Genomic DNA, 19,928 nt, shown 5'->3' with positions numbered 1-19,928 from the left:
TCGATCTTAAAATATTTACAAGATTTAATGATAGCTTTTAAATCACTAATTTTGCCGTACATAGAGAATACTCTCTTTTCAATTATAGGGTTTCTTTTTGTTTAACTTGTATTATTTTATTAAAGTAATTTTAATTATAAATTCCACCCGCGTGCGTGCATATATTTGTGGATAAAAAAATTATAATCAATAAAAATAAGGCTTTTTGAAAATTTTCTCTTCATATTATTATCATGATATTGTGTATTAAATTTTCTTTCGTTGACAATGTGACAATTAAAAGCGATAGCTACCTGGCGTGATGGTGAGATTTAACAGCGTCGCGGATAATTTACAGTTCACGTTGCGATCGTTCGTAACGCGATTTCCATTCGGAGGCGACGAAGGAAAAAGATGCGACTGAGGAAGGTGGGGGAGGATGTAACGAGGATGGGAAGAACGAGGTCGTCGACCGTCTCCTCTCCAGTCGACCTCGTTTTCCCTCTCTCGTTACGGTCGCGTCGGGGATGATGGAGAACTCAACTCTACACCCTTCGATCTCGTCATTGAATCAATCGCTCCCGCAAGGACAATTATTTCGCAAAAAAACTTAAATAAGTTGACTGCGGAGATTTAAAAATGCTCGTCGCGATGCTACTATCGAGAACGCAGTGTGACAATTATTTCTATACCAAGTGATCATTCTTTGTTTTTGCTACATGCTAACGAGAAAAATAGAAAGCGAGGAATGGAAACACTTGTTATTTTTCATCCCTGGAAAGAGTTCTGCTATGAGGAATTCATGCAATTAAACAACATCGATGCGACGATTTTTTCAATAATTATATAATATAATTATACGCATGCGTAATTATATTATACGCGTGAATTAATTAAACAGAAATGAATAATTGAATGCTAATTCGACCAGATATTAATGAATTTCAAAATTTTCAATACTCTATTCATCGTATATATCCACACATTAAAAAGAATTGAAATGAAATATTTTAAAATATTTTCAAATTACGTTTTATATTGTTGGAGAAACATAAATAAAATGTTTTATAATCTGTTTGAATATTTTAAAATACTTTACCATCTTTTTTTAACATGTATATTTCAATCAAAAGACTAGTCCGTTTTAATCCATGAAATCACGGTTTCATATATGTATAAATTAATAAAAACCTCGTGAGACTCATTTCCTTGTGAGTATCTAGTAGCTAATAATTGCAAAAATATCAATATCAAGTTTATAAAGAGTTTGATAATAAATGGATTGCAATTTGAAATATCAACCGAAAGAGAGATAATTTACTAATCACTACGAAGTCGGTAATAGATCCGCACGTGTAATTTGCTATCGGATTATCGTATTACCTTGCGTAATAATAACGGCATTATCGAAAGATTTCTCTCTATCTCGCCCTTATTGAACTGCTATTTTGTGCGAAATTGAACTACTATTTTTGAGCGTTGATATAATTTGGGATAAATTTGAAATTTATTGAGTTTTTTCAGAGATTTATTTTGATCCGTATATAGTATGGAGTTTCTACATGTTTAAAGTGTTATACTTAAATACTTTTTTACTATCTTTTTGCTCAAATATTGTACATATTATAAATTGTTAAAATCAATGATTATTCCAGTACATGGATTAGCTTGAAGTCGTAATTAAATAACATTTTTAACATTATAAAATATGGCAAATTTTTTCAAAAACTATCTTCTTCGTTTTATAAAATTTATATTTAAAGACTTTATATCTAGTCCTGATAATAAATTGAATCTTTATTAAGAGATAATTCATTCGTGTATATATTTTTGGTTAGGTTTTGGTGTCAATTTGATTATAGATACTAAAAGTTTAGATATTAAAATAGATTTTTTTTGCTCCATTTTAAATATATGTTACTCTTATTCTAAATATGATTTTTCATTACCAAAATTGACAATTATTTTCTACTTCTCTTTTCATCTTTGGATATATTTTATATAAATATATGAGATAATATATGTATATAAAAACTATGAAAAATAATGAAAAATAATAAGAATAAGAGAAATGAGAGAGAGTTTGAATCGAATTAATTTGATATATAATTTTTGATATTAATAATATTGTTAATGCTGTGTATAAATCACAACTATAGGACATAAATAAACTATAATTAACACAACGAGATAATGTTGTTAGTCTGTGTAATCAAATTCCCGATTAATCTCACTTACTAATAACGAAAGCCATTTATGCGCAAATTACAATGAGCTATGATATCACGGCTATTTGATTGTGCGTGCGAGAGATCTTCATTCCCTGCGTAAGATAATAATTCTATTCGTGAAATTATGTTTAGCTTAATATATATATTCTGCGCTTGTCTTCTTATCAATGTTGCTTACATCTATAATAAATGATTATGCATGACTAACTTATATGAGTGATTATAAGATTGAATCCTTTATTATACATGTTAATTTGCAAAATGAAAAAATTATTTTCTTTTCTCGAAGAATCTTTTCTTTTTATTTAGAAGAAACCTATTGAAAATGAATTTAATCGAAATTAAAACATATTCGTTTCAGGAGCAAATTATATATTGCGATATAGGTCGCATGTCGAGAATATAAAGCGTAATCGGATTTCAAATTGTATAATATTACAATATTATTATCACATCACAGTAGTAATAGTGTATAAATTAATAATTTGCATATTGTTATTAATTTAATAAAAGGTTTATACATTATATAATTATATTGCCAAATATATAAACTTGTAAAAACTTAATAAATAATTTAATAATAGAAGTAGAAAATTTTTCTAAAGATAGAAGATTCATAATTCACAGATACATTATACATATCAAATTCGCAGAATGTATTTTTCTTTGTCTTTATTTTTTCTTTTATTATTATATATATTCTTACATTTATTATATATTTTTAATATATTTTTATATATTTTTATATATTTTTATATTTTTTATTTTTATTATATTTTTATATCGTGTTTTCTTTCTTTTTTCCTATATTTTAAAGAAAGTTTCTTTTCTAAATTTAAATTTATAAAATTTTAAATAAGGCAATTAGAGGAAGTATAGATTTCTCATAATTTGTTTGTCTAACAATTTTCTAGATAAAAAGAAATATTTCCTTTCTTTAATTTTTTTCTACATTAAAGTTTGTTTTTCTCCAAATTTTCTGTCTTTCTTTCTTTTCTCTTTTCTATATAATAATTGCTTTGTAATTTTCCTATTTTGGAAAAAATTACGTCCATCTAACAACATCGCGAATGGGGCAAATCTCGCGGGAAACGAAGTAAGGACCGGTCCGCAATACTCATCTTACAAAGTAGCGGGCTGTGAAATAAGGGCTTGCGGATAACGTTACTGAGAGGGTCGGCTTTGCTGCAGTGCGGTTCCATAGAACGATAATAACCTGCGTGAGAACACGGCGTGTATTTCCGCCTGACTTGTTTCTCAAGTTCTATCCTTCCACTCGAAATCTCAGCTTGGGCAAGCCATGTCGAAAATCTCACCGATATCTGAATACTATCCGCGAAGGTTCGCACTGTTAACGGCCAGCCAATCGAGCCTCGCGAAATTTCGCGGGTGAGTTAATTTCATTTGCCCTCGAACTTTACTATTTCTAAAAACTTTTGAAAATCGATTTTTATTTATTTCTTGAAAGGGCCTAGGGGGATAAGCATGTAAAAGTTGCCCCCGCCCGTATCAAGTCGAGATTGGCATCATAGATTGGCATCTATGTGTCTAAAAAATCCTGTAAATATCAACCTTAAAATTGCATTTATGTAGGAGTTATGGAGAGGGAAAGCAAAATCAAAAAAGTGATTTTTCTCGAAAACGACTGAACCGATTTTGATGAAAAAAATATATGTTATGAACATCAACAAGACTATTTTAAGAATAAATTAAAAAAAAAATTCTGACCAAAAATACGAGTAAAAAAAATTTTTGAATTTTTCAAAATTTTTTTTGAGGTTATGTTTTAGAGATACACCTCCAATTTTTTTTTTTTTAATCTTAAAATGTCTGCTTTAACATCTATTTTTTCCAAATTTTTCGTAGAGGTACTTCATGGCGAAAAATGATGAAAATCATGCATGCGGCGCGGTACCACGCTTTCACAGCACACTCTCGCTCCAGGCGCGTATATCGAATGTTCTAGTCTGGTTAGTATGCTGGATTCTTGAATTATTTTACGACAAAGTTAGTAGAAATGACAGAAAGAGATTTGAAAATCTTATTCACCGGTTCATACCAACTCGGTCAAGCCATATCATATTTGACAGAAATGGTTGACAAAGATGGTAAACTAAAAATTGAGTATGTTAAAGATCAGTCAAATGTACTCAAATTGAAAGTTCCATCTCGTCATATTTGTCGAACAGCATATCGATGCTTCTTAAGATATAAACCTAACAGTGTTGGTGTTTCTGGTTTGACACATTACACATGTGAATGTGCCAATGGCAAACGGTCTGTTGCTTGTTGCTCCCATATTGCTGCAGTGGTGTATTATTTATCTCATGCTAGGTATTTATCAAAAATTTTCAAACCGGCCGAAATACTCAGCGAAGTATTCAAGAAATACAATTACATTCCAGTAATTGAGAGTGATAGTGATGAAGATTAAAAAAATAATAATCTCAACTCCTATAAAAAGTACCCGGTTTTCTGAGAGGCGAGGGGACTCACACTAACAAAGCACTCCGATAAGGAGTTCAAAACCGTACTGCATCCTTTTCATAGTGAATTCTGGACACTTATTTTTATAGACTAACTGCAGATCTGACGAACTGACGATCCTTATTTAAATACTTTATATACATAAAATGTTAACATTCTTTTTAACCGTTTTTCACGAAATAGATTTTCAATTATTTCATCTGATCTGATGAATCACGTAGGTATCGTTACAGAAATCATAATTTCACTAAAACTTAACTTTTTCGAAAGGCGCTTAAAATAAACGTACAAGTAAAAATAAAATCTAAATTCTTACTAACTTTGTCGTAAAATAATTCAAGAATCCAGCATACTAACCAGACTAGAACATTCGATATACGCGCCTGGAGCGAGAGTGTTCTGTGAAAGCGTGGTACCGCGCCGCATGCATGATTTTCATCATTTTTCGCCATGAAGTACCTCTACGAAAAATTTGGAAAAAATAGATGTTAAAGCAGACATTTTAAGATTAAAAAAAAAAAAATTGGAGGTGTATCTCTAAAACATAACCTCAAAAAAAATTTTGAAAAATTCAAAAATTTTTTTTACTCGTATTTTTGGTCAGAATTTTTTTTTAATTTATTCTTAAAATAGTCTTGTTGATGTTCATAACATATATTTTTTTCATCAAAATCGGTTCAGTCGTTTTCGAGAAAAATCACTTTTTTGATTTTGCTTTCCCTCTCCATAACTCCTACAAAAATGCAATTTTAAGGTTGATATTTACAGGATTTTTTAGACACATAGATGCCAATCTATGATGCCAATCTCGACTTGATACGGGCGGGGGCAACTTTTACATGCTTATCCCCCTAGGCCCTTTATTGGAATAACTAATATTTAAATTTAATAAACTGTAAAAAAGATATTTTATTAAATAAGCAAATTGGCTTGCCAATTAATACGGCTTGTAAATAAGTATTATTAAAATTACTTTGTTCCACGGAATTTATCATGTCGTTCATTGTTTAGCTTTGTAAAGATTTATAGTTTTGTATGAGTTCTAGAAAGAATTCTATCTGTTAAAAGCAGAAAATATTGATTAAAATAAAATAAAATAGTCACGAGCAAACGTGAATATATAATAATAAATAATATATACCAATATTTAAATTGAATTAAACAATGGTCGATTTTCAAGAGTTTAAACCGTTCTCATACAATATATATTCAGCATATATATTTTCTAAATAGTTCTATTTATTATTTATAATATTAAATAATTTACAATAATTTATTTTATCCAAGAAAGAGACGTCGCTATGCATCTATATGAGACATTATCAGACTTTTAAAAATTCTGTTATTCGAAAACTGTTTTTATATTCTAAGCATATTTGTGTTTCTAGAAAGAAGTGTAATTATTAATATAAATACAATCACGAAATGATACGCCAGTTCTACATATATTATTAAATTGCGTTTTATGTAACTGTGTAGATCAAAAACAATTACTGTGTGAATTATTAAAAATATTATTGTCCATTTAATTAGAAATTAATTAATATAGAAATATATATATAAATCAAATTATAGTGGCACAGATAATAACATATATAATTTCGATAATTAAAAATAAAAATAAAATATTTAATACACGTATACACAATTAATGTTAACTATTTAAAATTTTACTACAATATTCTAACAAATAGTGTTATATTTTTCGTTTTTTAATATATATCTAAACGATATACATTGGTCGTTTATAAGCTATATACCGCTAGTCCGTCACGAAAAACCAGCAATATTAAAAAATCCAGTTAAAAATCTGTTGCATGTTTTCTAATAGCCAATAAAAGTACAAAAAACAATACCAGATTTTGCAAACATGTAAAAAATCTAGCTTGTTCTAAAAAAACTAGCCCGAAATGACATTGCGCTTTTTCAGCCAGTGTAGCTTGTTTTGCCCGATATGATGAACAGATTGCAACGGTACATTCTTGGTCATACATTACTATTGTAGAATCCTGCGGGATGCCCTACGAAAGTTTTAAATTCTAAACAAAATTGCGGAGAGAATTCGCGGCTAATGTTTCGTAAAAGTTGTGTACGGCTTGATGAAATTAACTTATTAATGATACAATCGGGACTAGAAAACACTATGTATAATACCATGTGATACCAATAACAAAGATATATCTGAGATATATTGAAGAAATGAATTTACACACAAAAAGTGTATTTATATATAAGTATGCTTCTTTTTAATTAATTATTGCGTAATATTGCATTGCAATGTTTCTTTTGAAGATAAATAATAAATCTCATTTATTGTTAGGTTTTATATTAATTTTATTACATTTTATAAATTTATATATGTACATATAGTATATTATATATTTCATATCATACATTTTTACATAACACAGCCCCACAAAAAAAAAAAAGTTTCTGACCTGGAGGTCTCACTATGCTAATTATATGTTTTTGGGGTCGCTGAATCCGAATCCGAGGTCAATTCAGCTCCATCGGGTCTGGGTTCAGCCATAACCTCAAAAAACCCACTAGTATAGGCTTATTAGTGTTAAAAAAATTTATTTTTGGTCCGGGGATCAAACTATGCTTATTATATGTTTTTGGGGTCGCTGAATCCGAGTTTGAGATCCATTTAACTCTGTAACGTTAAGGCTTAGCCATAACGTCAAAAAAACCTAATAATAGCCCTGAATACTCAAGATTCTAATATCTTAATTGCATCAAAGTTATGGAGTATAGGGTTTGGTTTCAGCGACTTCAAAAACATATAATAAACATAGTCTGATCCACAGACCAGAAAAAATGTTTCTAGTGCTAAATAGCCTACATTATTAGGTTTTTTTGAGGTTATGGCTAAGCCTTAACGTTACAGAGTTAAATGGATCTCAAACTCGGATTCAGCGACCCCAAAAACATATAATAAGCATAGTTTGATCCCCGGACCAAAAATAAATTTTTTTAACACTAATAAGCCTATACTAGTGGGTTTTTTGAGGTTATGGCTGAACCCAGACCCGATGGAGCTGAATTGACCTCGGATTCGGATTCAGCGACCCCAAAAACATATAATTAGCATAGTGAGACCTCCAGGTCAGAAACTTTTTTTTTTTTGTGGGGCTGTGTAATTAATATAATACATAATAATATGTTTTAAAATATTAATTTGTGTGTACATACTTTATTTACTCATTCAACATTATTCCAAATTTTATTATCAATTTAGCTAATAGATCTTATAACTTTTAAACTCAACTATAGAAAATAGTAAATTAAAATTTTATTTTAATTCTCTATAATATTACATAAACTTGAAAAATTCTGATTCTTATATAATGTTTTCTACACTTTTAATTTCCAAATATTTATGGACATGGAAACTAAATCGCTGATTTTTTCATTGATAAATAGATTATGTGTATATCTTTATCGAGTAAAAAAAATTGTAATTTTTTATAATAGTCCGTTAGTTGGGAAAATTTTTCGCAGAATGTCGCGCGAATAAATCCAAAGAGAGCTTTGGGGAATGGAGGACGTCTCGCGGTTTGTATAAGGCGGCAGGATTGTGCAGAAAGGAGCTTTGCCGGCAGAATGTGTACACATTGACACTTGTACAGAGTCGGAAATCCCCGGGCCGACTACCATCCATTCCACTGGTTCTGCCAAGGCAGCCGGTTAGCCGCCGCAGGCTGTCAAGCGCACAGTTCCGAGCGGGTCCAAAGGCGCGTTTGGACCACTCAGGAGATTTCGGTTCGAGTCTAAAGTGGAGGTCGTATCGCTCTTCTTGGGTCGCGCGCTCGTCGTTGCAAGTGCCAGCGAGACACACAGCATGCCAGAACCGGTGCTGGAGTCACTGTCGCTGACTTGCGGCCGACCGCACACGGCTGATCGCATTTCACCGTGAAATTTTGTCACTTTGCGGATATATTTCTGCGAACAGATGTATGGTTCCCAGGAAAAAACGGCGATACAAAATATTTGTGGAAAAAACTGAAAATTTTCTTGTAAAATCGGCAACGGAATGTAAATATTCAAATTATTTTTAATTCGAAAAATTCTTATACGAAACATATCAAAAGCGTAACTATCGAAATTTGAAGTAAATGAAAACAAGAAAATTAAAAAATTAATAGTTCCAATTTCGATAAATCTACACCAAAAATATTTTTCTTTTTTTTCTCTGTTTAAATCTTTCAAATAATTATTATTCTTTATTAAATGTCTCATTGCAGTCCAAAAATAATGAGACATAATTTTTTTAGCTTGGATAGAATAATACATATATAGATATTTAAAAAATATTACATTATAAATTTTTGGGATTTCTGCAATAGCGAATTTAGAATCGCAAACATTGTCCGGATTTGCATATAAACTGATTTTTTAAAATATACAACATCTTTTCCTCTATTTAAAATGCGAAAAAATGCATGAAATTTCCATATTTTGATCTATATAAAGTCAGTAATTTTAAGTTTGAAAATTTTATTCATTAATCTTGTAATTAATTAGTCAAAAATTTATAATTTATTCAATTTACTTGATTAAAGAAATGTGTGATTGAAATAGCTAATATTTTGATTGGCGTGAGATTTAATAAAATCAAATGTAGAGTAAAGATCACTTTATAGTAACAAAATTGAAATCAATCTGTTTTATTTAATAATTTTATTAGAAACTATTACTCATAATCTTTTTAATTTTTTACGTTTTTTTTATTTTGATAATAAATATAACTAAGATCCAATATCTACTTAAAAATAAAAATATAAAAATAATTTTTATTTAATTATATGACTTAACTTATTATTAGTTCATTAAAGAATTATGGTATTATATCAGCTTATTAATTAACAGTGCTACGTTATAATTAAATCTCCGTTTAAATTTTTGCATGAAAAGGATCAATTTCAAATGAAAATTTATAAATATTTTCTTTGGTTTATATAAGCTTTATGAAATATCAGCTATATTTCGTTCGTGGCAAGCAAAAAGTCGGCCACCGAACTGGTGTAAACCCTATTTTTCAGCATTAAAATACCAACCAGGATTGCATTAATAAATATACAAGTAAAATGCGACGCACGGCGTCGCTTAATATTTGCCTCTCACTTATTTACAAACGGAACAGAAAGGACGCTTGTTGCATCGTTGCCGTGACCAGCGAGTAGTTATTGCAGAATATATTCGACGCAGTGGTAATATTTCAGACCGCGAAGGCAATATGGCGGCCCGTATATATAAGCGTCAGATCATAAATAAAACCACTTATATTGCCTCGCGTACACTGTTGAGAATATAAAAAAAATTATATTATGAAAAAATGTTCCTCTGATTATAACCAATAGAATAAATATTTCCTCTAACTTGAACAAATAAATAATTAATAACTATTATAGAAGGGTTGATGTCGATGTAAGTTGATGCTCATATCGTGTATGTGTGAAAAGAATTAAAATTATATAAAAAAAAAATTAAATTTAGTTTTTTGTATTGTTATTTATAAAACAAAACATATTTATAACTCTATTTTAATTATGAATAAAAACAAACATTAATAAATATTATAATTTATCAATATTTTGTTTTAATTGCTTGATAGTTGCATTTCCAATAAGAATTAACGAAATTTTGTGCGAGCTGGAGCAATTAAAATTTTTTTAAGATATTTGTTAAAATTTAAAAAAATTTTTTAAAAGTTTTTAAGATATTTTTTAACATATTTGTGATTAGATTTTCTCAATTATCGCCTTTCACGAGACCTGGAAAAAGATATAAAAGATTTTTCTACATATCATTGCATTATCGATGATCGCGATTGATTTGTTATCGATAATCCGATAATCTAATAATAGCTGGAATGTGTTAGTACCACCGAAGAGCGAGCTCGATTTTATCTTTAATCAGGTCGTCGAACGTGGCGCGAACTAGACTATGTATAACTATTAATTTGCATGCAGGACTGAATTATATAATAGATATAAATAATCCACGTTGTATCGCGATATCGATCGATCGACATCGGCATAGTATATATCACTGTTATAAATTAATAAATATTATTAGTTTATATACTTTGTAAAATCGAAAAGAAAATTATGAAGTTGATTTGATTGATCAATTTTAATAACGATTTAATTATATAGCAATTTGTAGTCTGATTAAAGAAATGTTTGCATACAGTACAATAATTTATATGAATGTTAATATGTAAGCTGTCCTTTCGGCTGTTTGTCTCTATATTCATATTTATATCATACTGAAAAAATATGACAATTACATATTTATTGAAGTAATTAAAAAATCGAGATGCATATATGAGTAATACATTATATGTAATAATGGAATTTAGTAATGAAAATGAAATATTTAAACACAAACCTTATTAGAGCGCAGAACAATTTATATTAATAATATTATATATTGACAATATAAATATTTATCATAATTATTTATTGTTAATATATCATTTTACTATTTAATTATGATATAAATACCTATTAAATTACCTATAAAAGTAAAATATATATTTGTTAGTTTCTTAATTGGATTATGTTGCATAATACAATCTCTTTTTCTGGATATGATATGCATATCTACATTTATTTTCACTGAAAAAAAAAAGAGAAGAGATTTTAATTCGAGGTTTTCAAAAAGTTTTGTCGATAATTTCAATATCGAAATACAGTTTATAGATCACTGCGTTTAATTTTTTCGAAAAGAGAGCTTGTAATGTAATTTCCCTCAAAAATAGAAAACGAGGAGCAATTGACAGGACAAAAGGTTAATAAATCTCCAATTTAGAAATGACGCATATATATATTGCATTCATTCCATTTACGCTCTCAACATAAAAAAATAATCCAATATGGAGAGAGAACAGCGCAGCTCGGAAAAGATTGAAACTTTTCTATGCAACAACACAAAGTTTTATATATGCCATACGTTTTTATTCATCATTTTTTTCTTGTCTAATTTTTTGCTCTTGCACGTTTCTTTACAACGTCTATTGTATTATTTATCGTAATAAATCATACATTATATTATACTTGTTTCGTACAAAAATGTTGATATAAATATAACAATCTGTCGATGATACTATTTTACACGAGAAAATATAAATAAGATAATTTTAGTGTGAAGGATTGTAAAAATTTTTGAACGATGCGTGCCACCCAACCGGCAAAACTTTTCACGGAGGAGTGAGTAATGTGGCGGCCATTACCGTAGGGTCGAGAAAAATTCTTGACCCAGTACTTTCGCGAGAGTTAAAGGGCCGCGCGCGTTCTGAGTGGACTTTGAAATCCACCATCATCAGGCTGAGCGAGTTTTTGAGTGAGCAGCTGCTACTCGTCGTCGTTTAGCATCGCTAATGCTGAAGAAACAGCCATTTTTCCTTCCTTTCTGGCACATTTTTCTTAATTCATTATTTTATATTCAAGTAATTTTGTTAACTCATTGCACATCTAACGATCGAGTTATTAAGACTGCAATAATTAAAACATCCGAGACAGTTCCACTCTATCTTTCGTCTTAAAGATTACGAATTTTCAATTTCAATTTACAAGAAATAAAGTGTCTTAATTAAAAATGTTCTCCGAAGAAATGATGTAATTATCTCAAGAAAATTACATTGGGTTATGAGAACAATTTCTTAAAAAAACAACTATAAGTGACTCTCTCAAGGTTAGCTCATCAATTTTTCGATTTTATGGTGCTTGTTCGAAATGACACGAGCTATTCGCACCCTCCTTAACTGTCAATCGTGGTGTCGTTTATTCTCCCAAAAAGCCTGGCTCGAAAAAAGGGACGAGCTCGCGCCGCACGATAAGGAGGGAAACGGCGGGATGCAGGGAGGGCGGTTGTATAGGCTGACAGAAGGATAGCATTGTTCGGAAGTACAATGTACGTTGTTATACCAAAGCGGCATGCACAACCCTCGAGCACAATAGTGCCGGTGCGGGAGGAAGATAGCGCGTGCCCGCGAAAAGAGAATACGCATCGTCAGTTTCGGCGCGAGGACTACAACTTTTCCCAACTGTTCTCTCTTTCTCTGACACACTTTTTTCCGATACTGTTTTTCCCCATCCATGAATTATGGCTCACGGTAGAACGATTCTGGAACGCTCGCACTTTTTATGGAGCCGCGGCCGCCGTTCATCACCGCAGGATGTTCACGGGATACACATCCCGATAATTAAAGCGGAGCAGGACCTCGCGGGACGAGTCTAGCCTTATTTTTTTGCAACATTTTTCCTCAACAAGAAATTTTTGTTTCGGTTTTTAAGTCTTGTTGAATATCGCCAAGTTGTATCTACATAATCCGCTCAAGAAGAAATTAATTAATACACTTTTGGAGATATAATTGCAACAATGTATATAATTTGTCTCATATGAGAGAAGCGAAGAGTTAAATTTACATGAAAGCAATGTAGAGAGAAACTTATATAAAAAACAAAATTGTATATAAATAGTGAAATATTTTAATGTCATATAATAATTTTTAAAGGAAGAAATTAGTTTAAAAACAGAAATAATACGTCTGTTAAATTATAATTAATACAATTACTGTAATTAGATAGGGAGAATAATATTTCAAATAATTAGAAAAAATTGTTGTGCATATTAAAATTAAATTCTTATGCACAACTACGTTTATTTAAGTAATTTATTTAATTATTCTTATCATATATATCAGTTGCTTTTTATTAATAATTAAAAATTAAATACTTAAACATTTTATTAGTAAAGTAAATTTTGCAAAGACGTTAAAATGCATAATTTTTGTCTATCCAACAAAATATATTAAAAATTAATGTAATTAATATAATTGCAATAAATTTTGGTGCAATTATTACAGCTATTCGAAAACACGAACACGTCAGAGACAGATGTAGGTACGTGCCTGCAAGTGATAGTCAAGCGCCGAATTCAAAACTACTTTCGCATACATTTTCTCGCTTTCGTTATACGAGAATGAAAAGTCCGTTTCCGGACTTTTCTGACCGATAGTTCATTTGTCTCGTTCCGACTTTTTTCTCCATATCTGTCTACATATGCATACATACTATACATTCGCGTTAATAAATATATCTTTGTGAAAACTGACAATCTAAAAATATTTAATAGAATAGAAATCGATTTTTTAAATAATATTGAGAATTATAATTATAATTATATTAGAAAAAGTGAACGAGAAATCTAAAATGTTATTATATTTTATTGTTTTTTGTATTTTTTTATATTTTATAATATTATATTTCATAATATTTAATTAATATTATTTATAAAAACTTTTAAAAAATCTTTTTTAGATTTTATTTTTTCAATTGCATTGTCTTATTAAAGTAAAAAAATTCTATTAACTTATGTGCAATCTTAAAGTATAAATTAGTAATTTTCTTTATCCACAAAATTTCTTAGTTTTCGGTCTTCTATTTTTAACCATCGCTTTGAAAATCACGCAATCAGTCTCATTTATGGAAGACCGATGCAAATTAATATTACTTTCGAGACGACTCGGAACAGCTGACCCAATAAGAGATTACCCCCTGTCACAATATTAGCCCCTGAAACTTCTCGCAAAAACTTTTTTCTTTCTGACTCGCAAACTACCGAAGATGTTCCGTTTTAAGTGCCCGGGTTTAAATTTAATGAAGAAACGTGGGTACAAGGATGGGACGGGGTTGAACATTGGAAAAGGCAGAATGAATTGAAGAGAGGGGACGAAGAAGCGGCAGGTGATAACATCAGAATGAAATTGAAACTTTCACACTGCTGCTCCGTCATTTTTCTGTCTGACATTCGGCAACGACGACGACGACAATGACGACGCCGACGGTAACGCCGACATCTGGATTCATTACTTATAGTCTAGCACCGCTCAGTTATTACGAAACTTACGGTGTCTTGGGATAGCAATTAAGGCGCTCTCTTACTTCTGTTTTTTTTCCGAACAACGTTGTACTAATTAAGCCGAAATCTTGAATAAAGCCTGAGTCGACTTTAAAAGAAAAGGTTTAGAACGTTGTCTTAGTCGCGCCGAAAAATATAGTGTTTCATAAAAAATTATTTAATGTAAAAAAAAGACGAGAGAAAATAGTGTGTGTTTGCATATCATATATTATAATCATTCAATAAAATTTCTTTTAGAGATGCATAGTAAGTACTCGGTGAATCCGAGCTTTTCAATAGTTGGAGGTCTTTTAAAAAAGCTATCCAAGAGTCTCTTGGAAATATAATAGAAAAAAATATATTAATATTTGAAAATTGTTAAATAGATTGTGTTTTAAAACATATTTATATTATTTATATATCTGCTATACAAATCTTTGTAAAATTTTAACATATTTAGATGATCGCTCAGTTTTTATTTACAATCAAAATCATATATGTCGTAATAAATCGCATATGTTTTTTTAATTGTGAATGCAAATAAAAAATTAAGCTTTCAAAATCGAAAGAAAATACATACGAAGAAAAAAACTTAGATATTTTTCTTTTTAAATTCTTTTACTCCAAATATCTCTCTCTTTTTTCTTAATAAATAATAGATTTGTAAAATCGAAATTTTTTATGAGACATCACTCTTCTTGACAACCGATAAATAAATTAAGAAAATTATCGTAAACATTGTATAATACTTTCATATATACATTAATGTCATCATATAATTACAGAGATTATATTAATCTACAAACTTGTTATAGAAAATAATTGTTACTGTTATATTACAACATAGCACTATATTGTGGCGAAATTTCGAGTGTTGCATAATTAGTTTTGTCTAAATTTCATGATTATTTTGAATCCAATAATAGAATAATTGAATCCATATAGCAGATACTCAACATAATTCATAATTTCCATATCATATTTATACGTTCTTCGTAGCTCTTCTATGCAATACGTTACAATTTCTAATTATATATTATGCTTAAGTAATAATATAATAGGTTTCTATGAAAATATGACTAAATTTTTAATAATTATTCATTTTTATATTTATAATTATAGTTAGATAAATACTGTTTTCGTTATATATTATTTATTAGATTTATTATAATATGATCATGAATACAACAATTTAACGAGTTATTTATACGCTCCATGATTTTGAATTGTTGCCGACGAAAATGATCGGATCAACATGAAAATGAGGATCGAACGAGAACGAGCTATCGTAGAGAAATTAATCGCTCCGCGGAGATCTCGTGTCATCGCATTTAACTGCAATCTCTGCAGAGCAGAGTATCTCTGGCAAATAATATTTATTCGAGAACACGTTATATCGTACTGTGTTTTTCGCGCTCGCACATTCGCGATTTAAAATCATCTCATGCATACATATCAATTTAGGAGCATAAGCGTAGCGTATATAAGCCTCTCCCGACAGATAAAAATACTCTGTGCATAAATTCTAGCATTACGACGACTTATATTTAGCAGGCCATTAGAGTCACATGAAGCTTATACGTTACGCTGTCACGCCGATTCGTGCATGATGTCCGTTATCGCGTGATAAAATTCGCACGTGCAATTTGTCACACCTGGCCGAAACATCGCTGCGTCGCTTTAATAATAATTTCGCGGTTGCAGTGGCTTGCTCGACGGTGACGGTGACTAAGTGTCAAGCGGCTCTGCGTACCCTACAGGCTTTCACTTACTTCCGACCGACGTGCCTCTGCAGGGAGCCGCATGTCGATCCGGACTGCAACAGCTTCCAAAACTTCCTGTTTGACCATCCGTGCGACTATGTGGAATGGAAAGGTAAGAATTTGCATATTCGCGAAATGAAGTCAATTCTTATCGTTAGTTACATGTGTGCGTATACATTGTTGATTTAATTTTTTGACATCATGCAATGATAATGATTCGGATTGATAAATATATTATTTCTCCCTAATCGGGGCTTGTGTCGCAAAATATCGATTACAGTGTCTTTTTAAAGCACATCGATTCTTGTCGAGTCAGAAAAATCGATCGCCACTCATTGTGTCAGATATTTTTCTTAAGGGCGAAATAAACGCTGAAATCTTTGGACTTTGCCGTCCTATACAATTTCGCTTCTACGGGCTTTATTGTTGATTTTCCCGAGGGTTCGTTCGGTCCACATCGCTGGACTTTTTCAAATAATTCATAGGTAATTTTTTCACGATGCACCTTTTGCTCGCTCCATTTCTTCGTCTGTATATCGCTTTTTTGAATTTCCAATTTCCGTTCTTTGTTCCGGGAAAAAATTATCATCTTTGAAATAGTTTTTTATAGATATTTGTAGATATGTGAAACGTTTTGGTTTATTTAATATTCTCTAATTTAAGATATATTTGTGTTCGTTTCTATTCTCAACTTAATATTGACATGTATCAGCATAAAATTATTGACACGAGAAACGTTCTTTCATCGAAAACTAATAAATCTTATCAATATTTTATTTTAGCTAATGCCAATAATTTTCAACGATTAAATCAATTAAAACAGAACCTAAAATACATTCTATTATCTAGCTTATACAGATCATTTAGTTACGTAGATCGATGACTAACTATAACTCGGCTAAACTGTGGCAGAGAGGAGTGAGTACAATTCGACGAGGTAATAAGTTGTGCAATTAGGCCACTCCGGATCGTGGCTTAATTACATTTATCCGAAAGCCGGTCATACGGGAGAGGATAATGGAAACCCCGCAGCGCAACCGGCTCCGGCTACGAAACCAGGAAGCTTTGGCACTTAATGAGATTAAATTTACTCTCATGTCTCGAAAAAGGAAGCGGAAGCGGGAGGCAGTCCGCAAAAAAATTCGGTTCACGAACCGCTAAATAATATATATGCATATATATTTTACGTGTCAAGTAATACGGATCAAGCGGTAGATTTTTAAAACTTTACATTCTTAATGGCTCGCTATTTCGGAAAATTTGAAGAAAGTCAGAACAATTTCACACACAAGCACGGCTATAAAAGTTTGTAAAGATTTCAAGAAACTTCGTTGTATGTTCGTAGAAATGGAAAAGTACAGCTTTCTCGAATTTGCTTTAGTTTCGTAAAGTGTATATATTGCTAGGTTGCATATACTTTTCTACGTAAAAAATTAAAAATTTCAGATTCGTAAAACTAAAAAGCGAGCTAGATATTTCCCTACAGAGATTTTCCGATTTCCTGGTATAAATTGTAAGCGTAAGTGAAACAAACTGCGGAAAATGGCGGTGTAAATCGAGGAGAAAATCAGGCTTATCATCGATCGATCGTGTTCGACTTGACGGGCCGCAAATATAGAGCAGGGCATTTCGGCAATAAAATAAAAGAAGAGATAGAGAAGCACGATAAGAGAGTGGTCGGTCAATAGCGTATTTCTTTAGTCGAATGGTGAACTTAGAAAGGAAATGACACAAGAGCAGCTGTTTTTTAAAACAAAAACGTGCATTGATAGTTGATTGCAATGTAAATAGATGAGTTATTTTGGCTCCGTAATTAAATTTGCGATGATTGAGCGAACAATGCAAGACTCAAACGAAAAATCGCGAAAGTAATTTGAAGGAAGCAGCGTTCGTGAAAAAATATTCTTTCAGAAAATGTTTTGATTTTATATTTGATTGTTGCTTTTGTTAAAATTAACAAACTACAACTTGCTCATTGAAATGGATATTTTTCGCATCACACAAGTCTTGATTTATTTATTATTTATTTGTTGTTTATTTAACTTCAATCTTTGATTGTATTTCGAGGAATTATTTGTTTAATTCTTCGAATGAATATATTTGCAGACAAGGATCCATACCCAGTGGATGCATTGCCAACGTGCAATCATGCACTCAGCGTTTGTCTACATGGAAAGCCTTGCAGTCAAATTCTCAAAGATTTCAAGGCCAACTGCAAGATTCAAGAGAGTCAGTGTAAAATGGAGAATCGGTAAGTAAGGCAACAAGTTCGTTTATGTTTGCTTTCCATTTATTAATCCAACGCGGTGTTATTTGTTTATTGCACCGCAATATTGTGAAGGTAGAATAAAACTGCATATGTTTGCCTGAATATAATTGAAAAATTAAATTTTATATTATTATAATAAAATGTGGCGTGAATGCTTACTTTGAAATGGAGATAATATGTGTGTATAGGGGAAAGATTTAATTGGGAATCTCGACTCTAAGCGAGTCATAAATTTATTTATTTTCTTTTATTCTTTTTTCCTCTATGCATTAATATACAGTATAATAACTCAGTGATATTTATATATATTTAGTAAAATTTTATACATTACAAACAAATATAAATGGAATATTTCATTTTATTTTGTGGTAACAAAATGATATGGGAAATTGTCATTTCGCGAGGGATTTGGATTTTTGCGATTACGGGACAAATTTATTACAGTGTAAATATAACACATGATAAAACTGCACTACATTAAATACCAGCTTTGTGCTAAATAAAATAATAAATAAAAATTTTAACATTATTTAAAAATTGACATCAGTTCCAAAATATAAAAAGTATGATTGACCAGCAGAGATTTGAAAGTTCTCGCCTTTTCGTGCATTTCTAAAATTAGTTAACACTTAAATTCATTAAATTTAACTTGTTACTAAAAATTAGCAAAATCAGACTAGCAATAAATAATTTGAAGGAGCAAATTTCGTCTATTTTGAAAAAGTACAGTTGGAGGCGCGATTAATTAATTGTTTGCATATAATTAACTTATAGACACAAAGTGGGAGGATTGTCGCACTACATAGCATCGACAGTAAATTACATTTTCCAGCGTAGTTTTAAAAGTTGCGCACCTCACACCTCGTACTATCTCGTTTTATCTCGCCGCGGAATTTTCGCGGCCACTTTGTCCCGATCCCATTAAACCCCGAGATACGAGCCCCTCTAGTCTAGTATCGTAACTCTGTCGAGTTAACGTTGAGGCCAGAGCTTGCAAACTTTCGAGATCAGCCACGATGTGTTAGACAATGAGTTGTGATCCATAAATGAAGCATAGATGATAATTTATCGGATCGTCACATCTCTGGATAATCGGAAAAAATATTGAAAAATTTTCTTTTTCTGAAAAAATTTGGGATTAAAAAATCTTGGATAATTTTTATCTTAGTATCAGTTTGATAAGTTTATTAAAGAGAAAATTTGATATTTATATAATAGGATGAAAATGAATTGTTTTAAAACTTACCAATACTTCGGAGAATATGTGAAAAAAATGCGAGTAATGTATGA

The 19,928-nt window shown here is 30.7% G+C and overlaps 2 protein-coding genes across 11 annotated transcripts in view; one reads left to right on the top strand and one right to left on the bottom strand.

Annotated features, from left to right (window-relative positions):
- The window catches only part of Shal (potassium voltage-gated channel protein Shal), a 286,553-nt gene that overhangs the window by 10,486 nt on the left and 256,139 nt on the right, over positions 1 to 19,928 (bottom strand). The gene's annotated exons all lie outside the window — the stretch shown is intronic.
- Positions 1 to 19,928, top strand: part of LOC145968047 (glycine receptor subunit alpha-2-like) — a 294,643-nt gene that overhangs the window by 130,527 nt on the left and 144,188 nt on the right. For all 10 annotated transcript variants that reach the window (XM_083093257.1, XM_083093255.1, XM_083093256.1 and 7 more), the window contains 2 exons: positions 16,311 to 16,481; positions 18,476 to 18,620. In XM_083093257.1, coding sequence (XP_082949383.1) covers positions 16,311 to 16,481; positions 18,476 to 18,620 — 316 coding nt within the window. The remainder of the gene's footprint in view (positions 1 to 16,310; positions 16,482 to 18,475; positions 18,621 to 19,928) is intronic.

This window comes from Camponotus vicinus, unplaced genomic scaffold, assembly GCF_025532165.1.
Source record: "Camponotus vicinus isolate PSW18456_S1 unplaced genomic scaffold, iyCamVici1.0 SCAF_3, whole genome shotgun sequence".
NCBI lineage: Eukaryota > Metazoa > Arthropoda > Insecta > Hymenoptera > Formicidae > Camponotus > Camponotus vicinus.
Note: the sequence above shows the minus strand (reverse complement) of the source record. Positions and strands in the feature narration are given on the sequence as shown.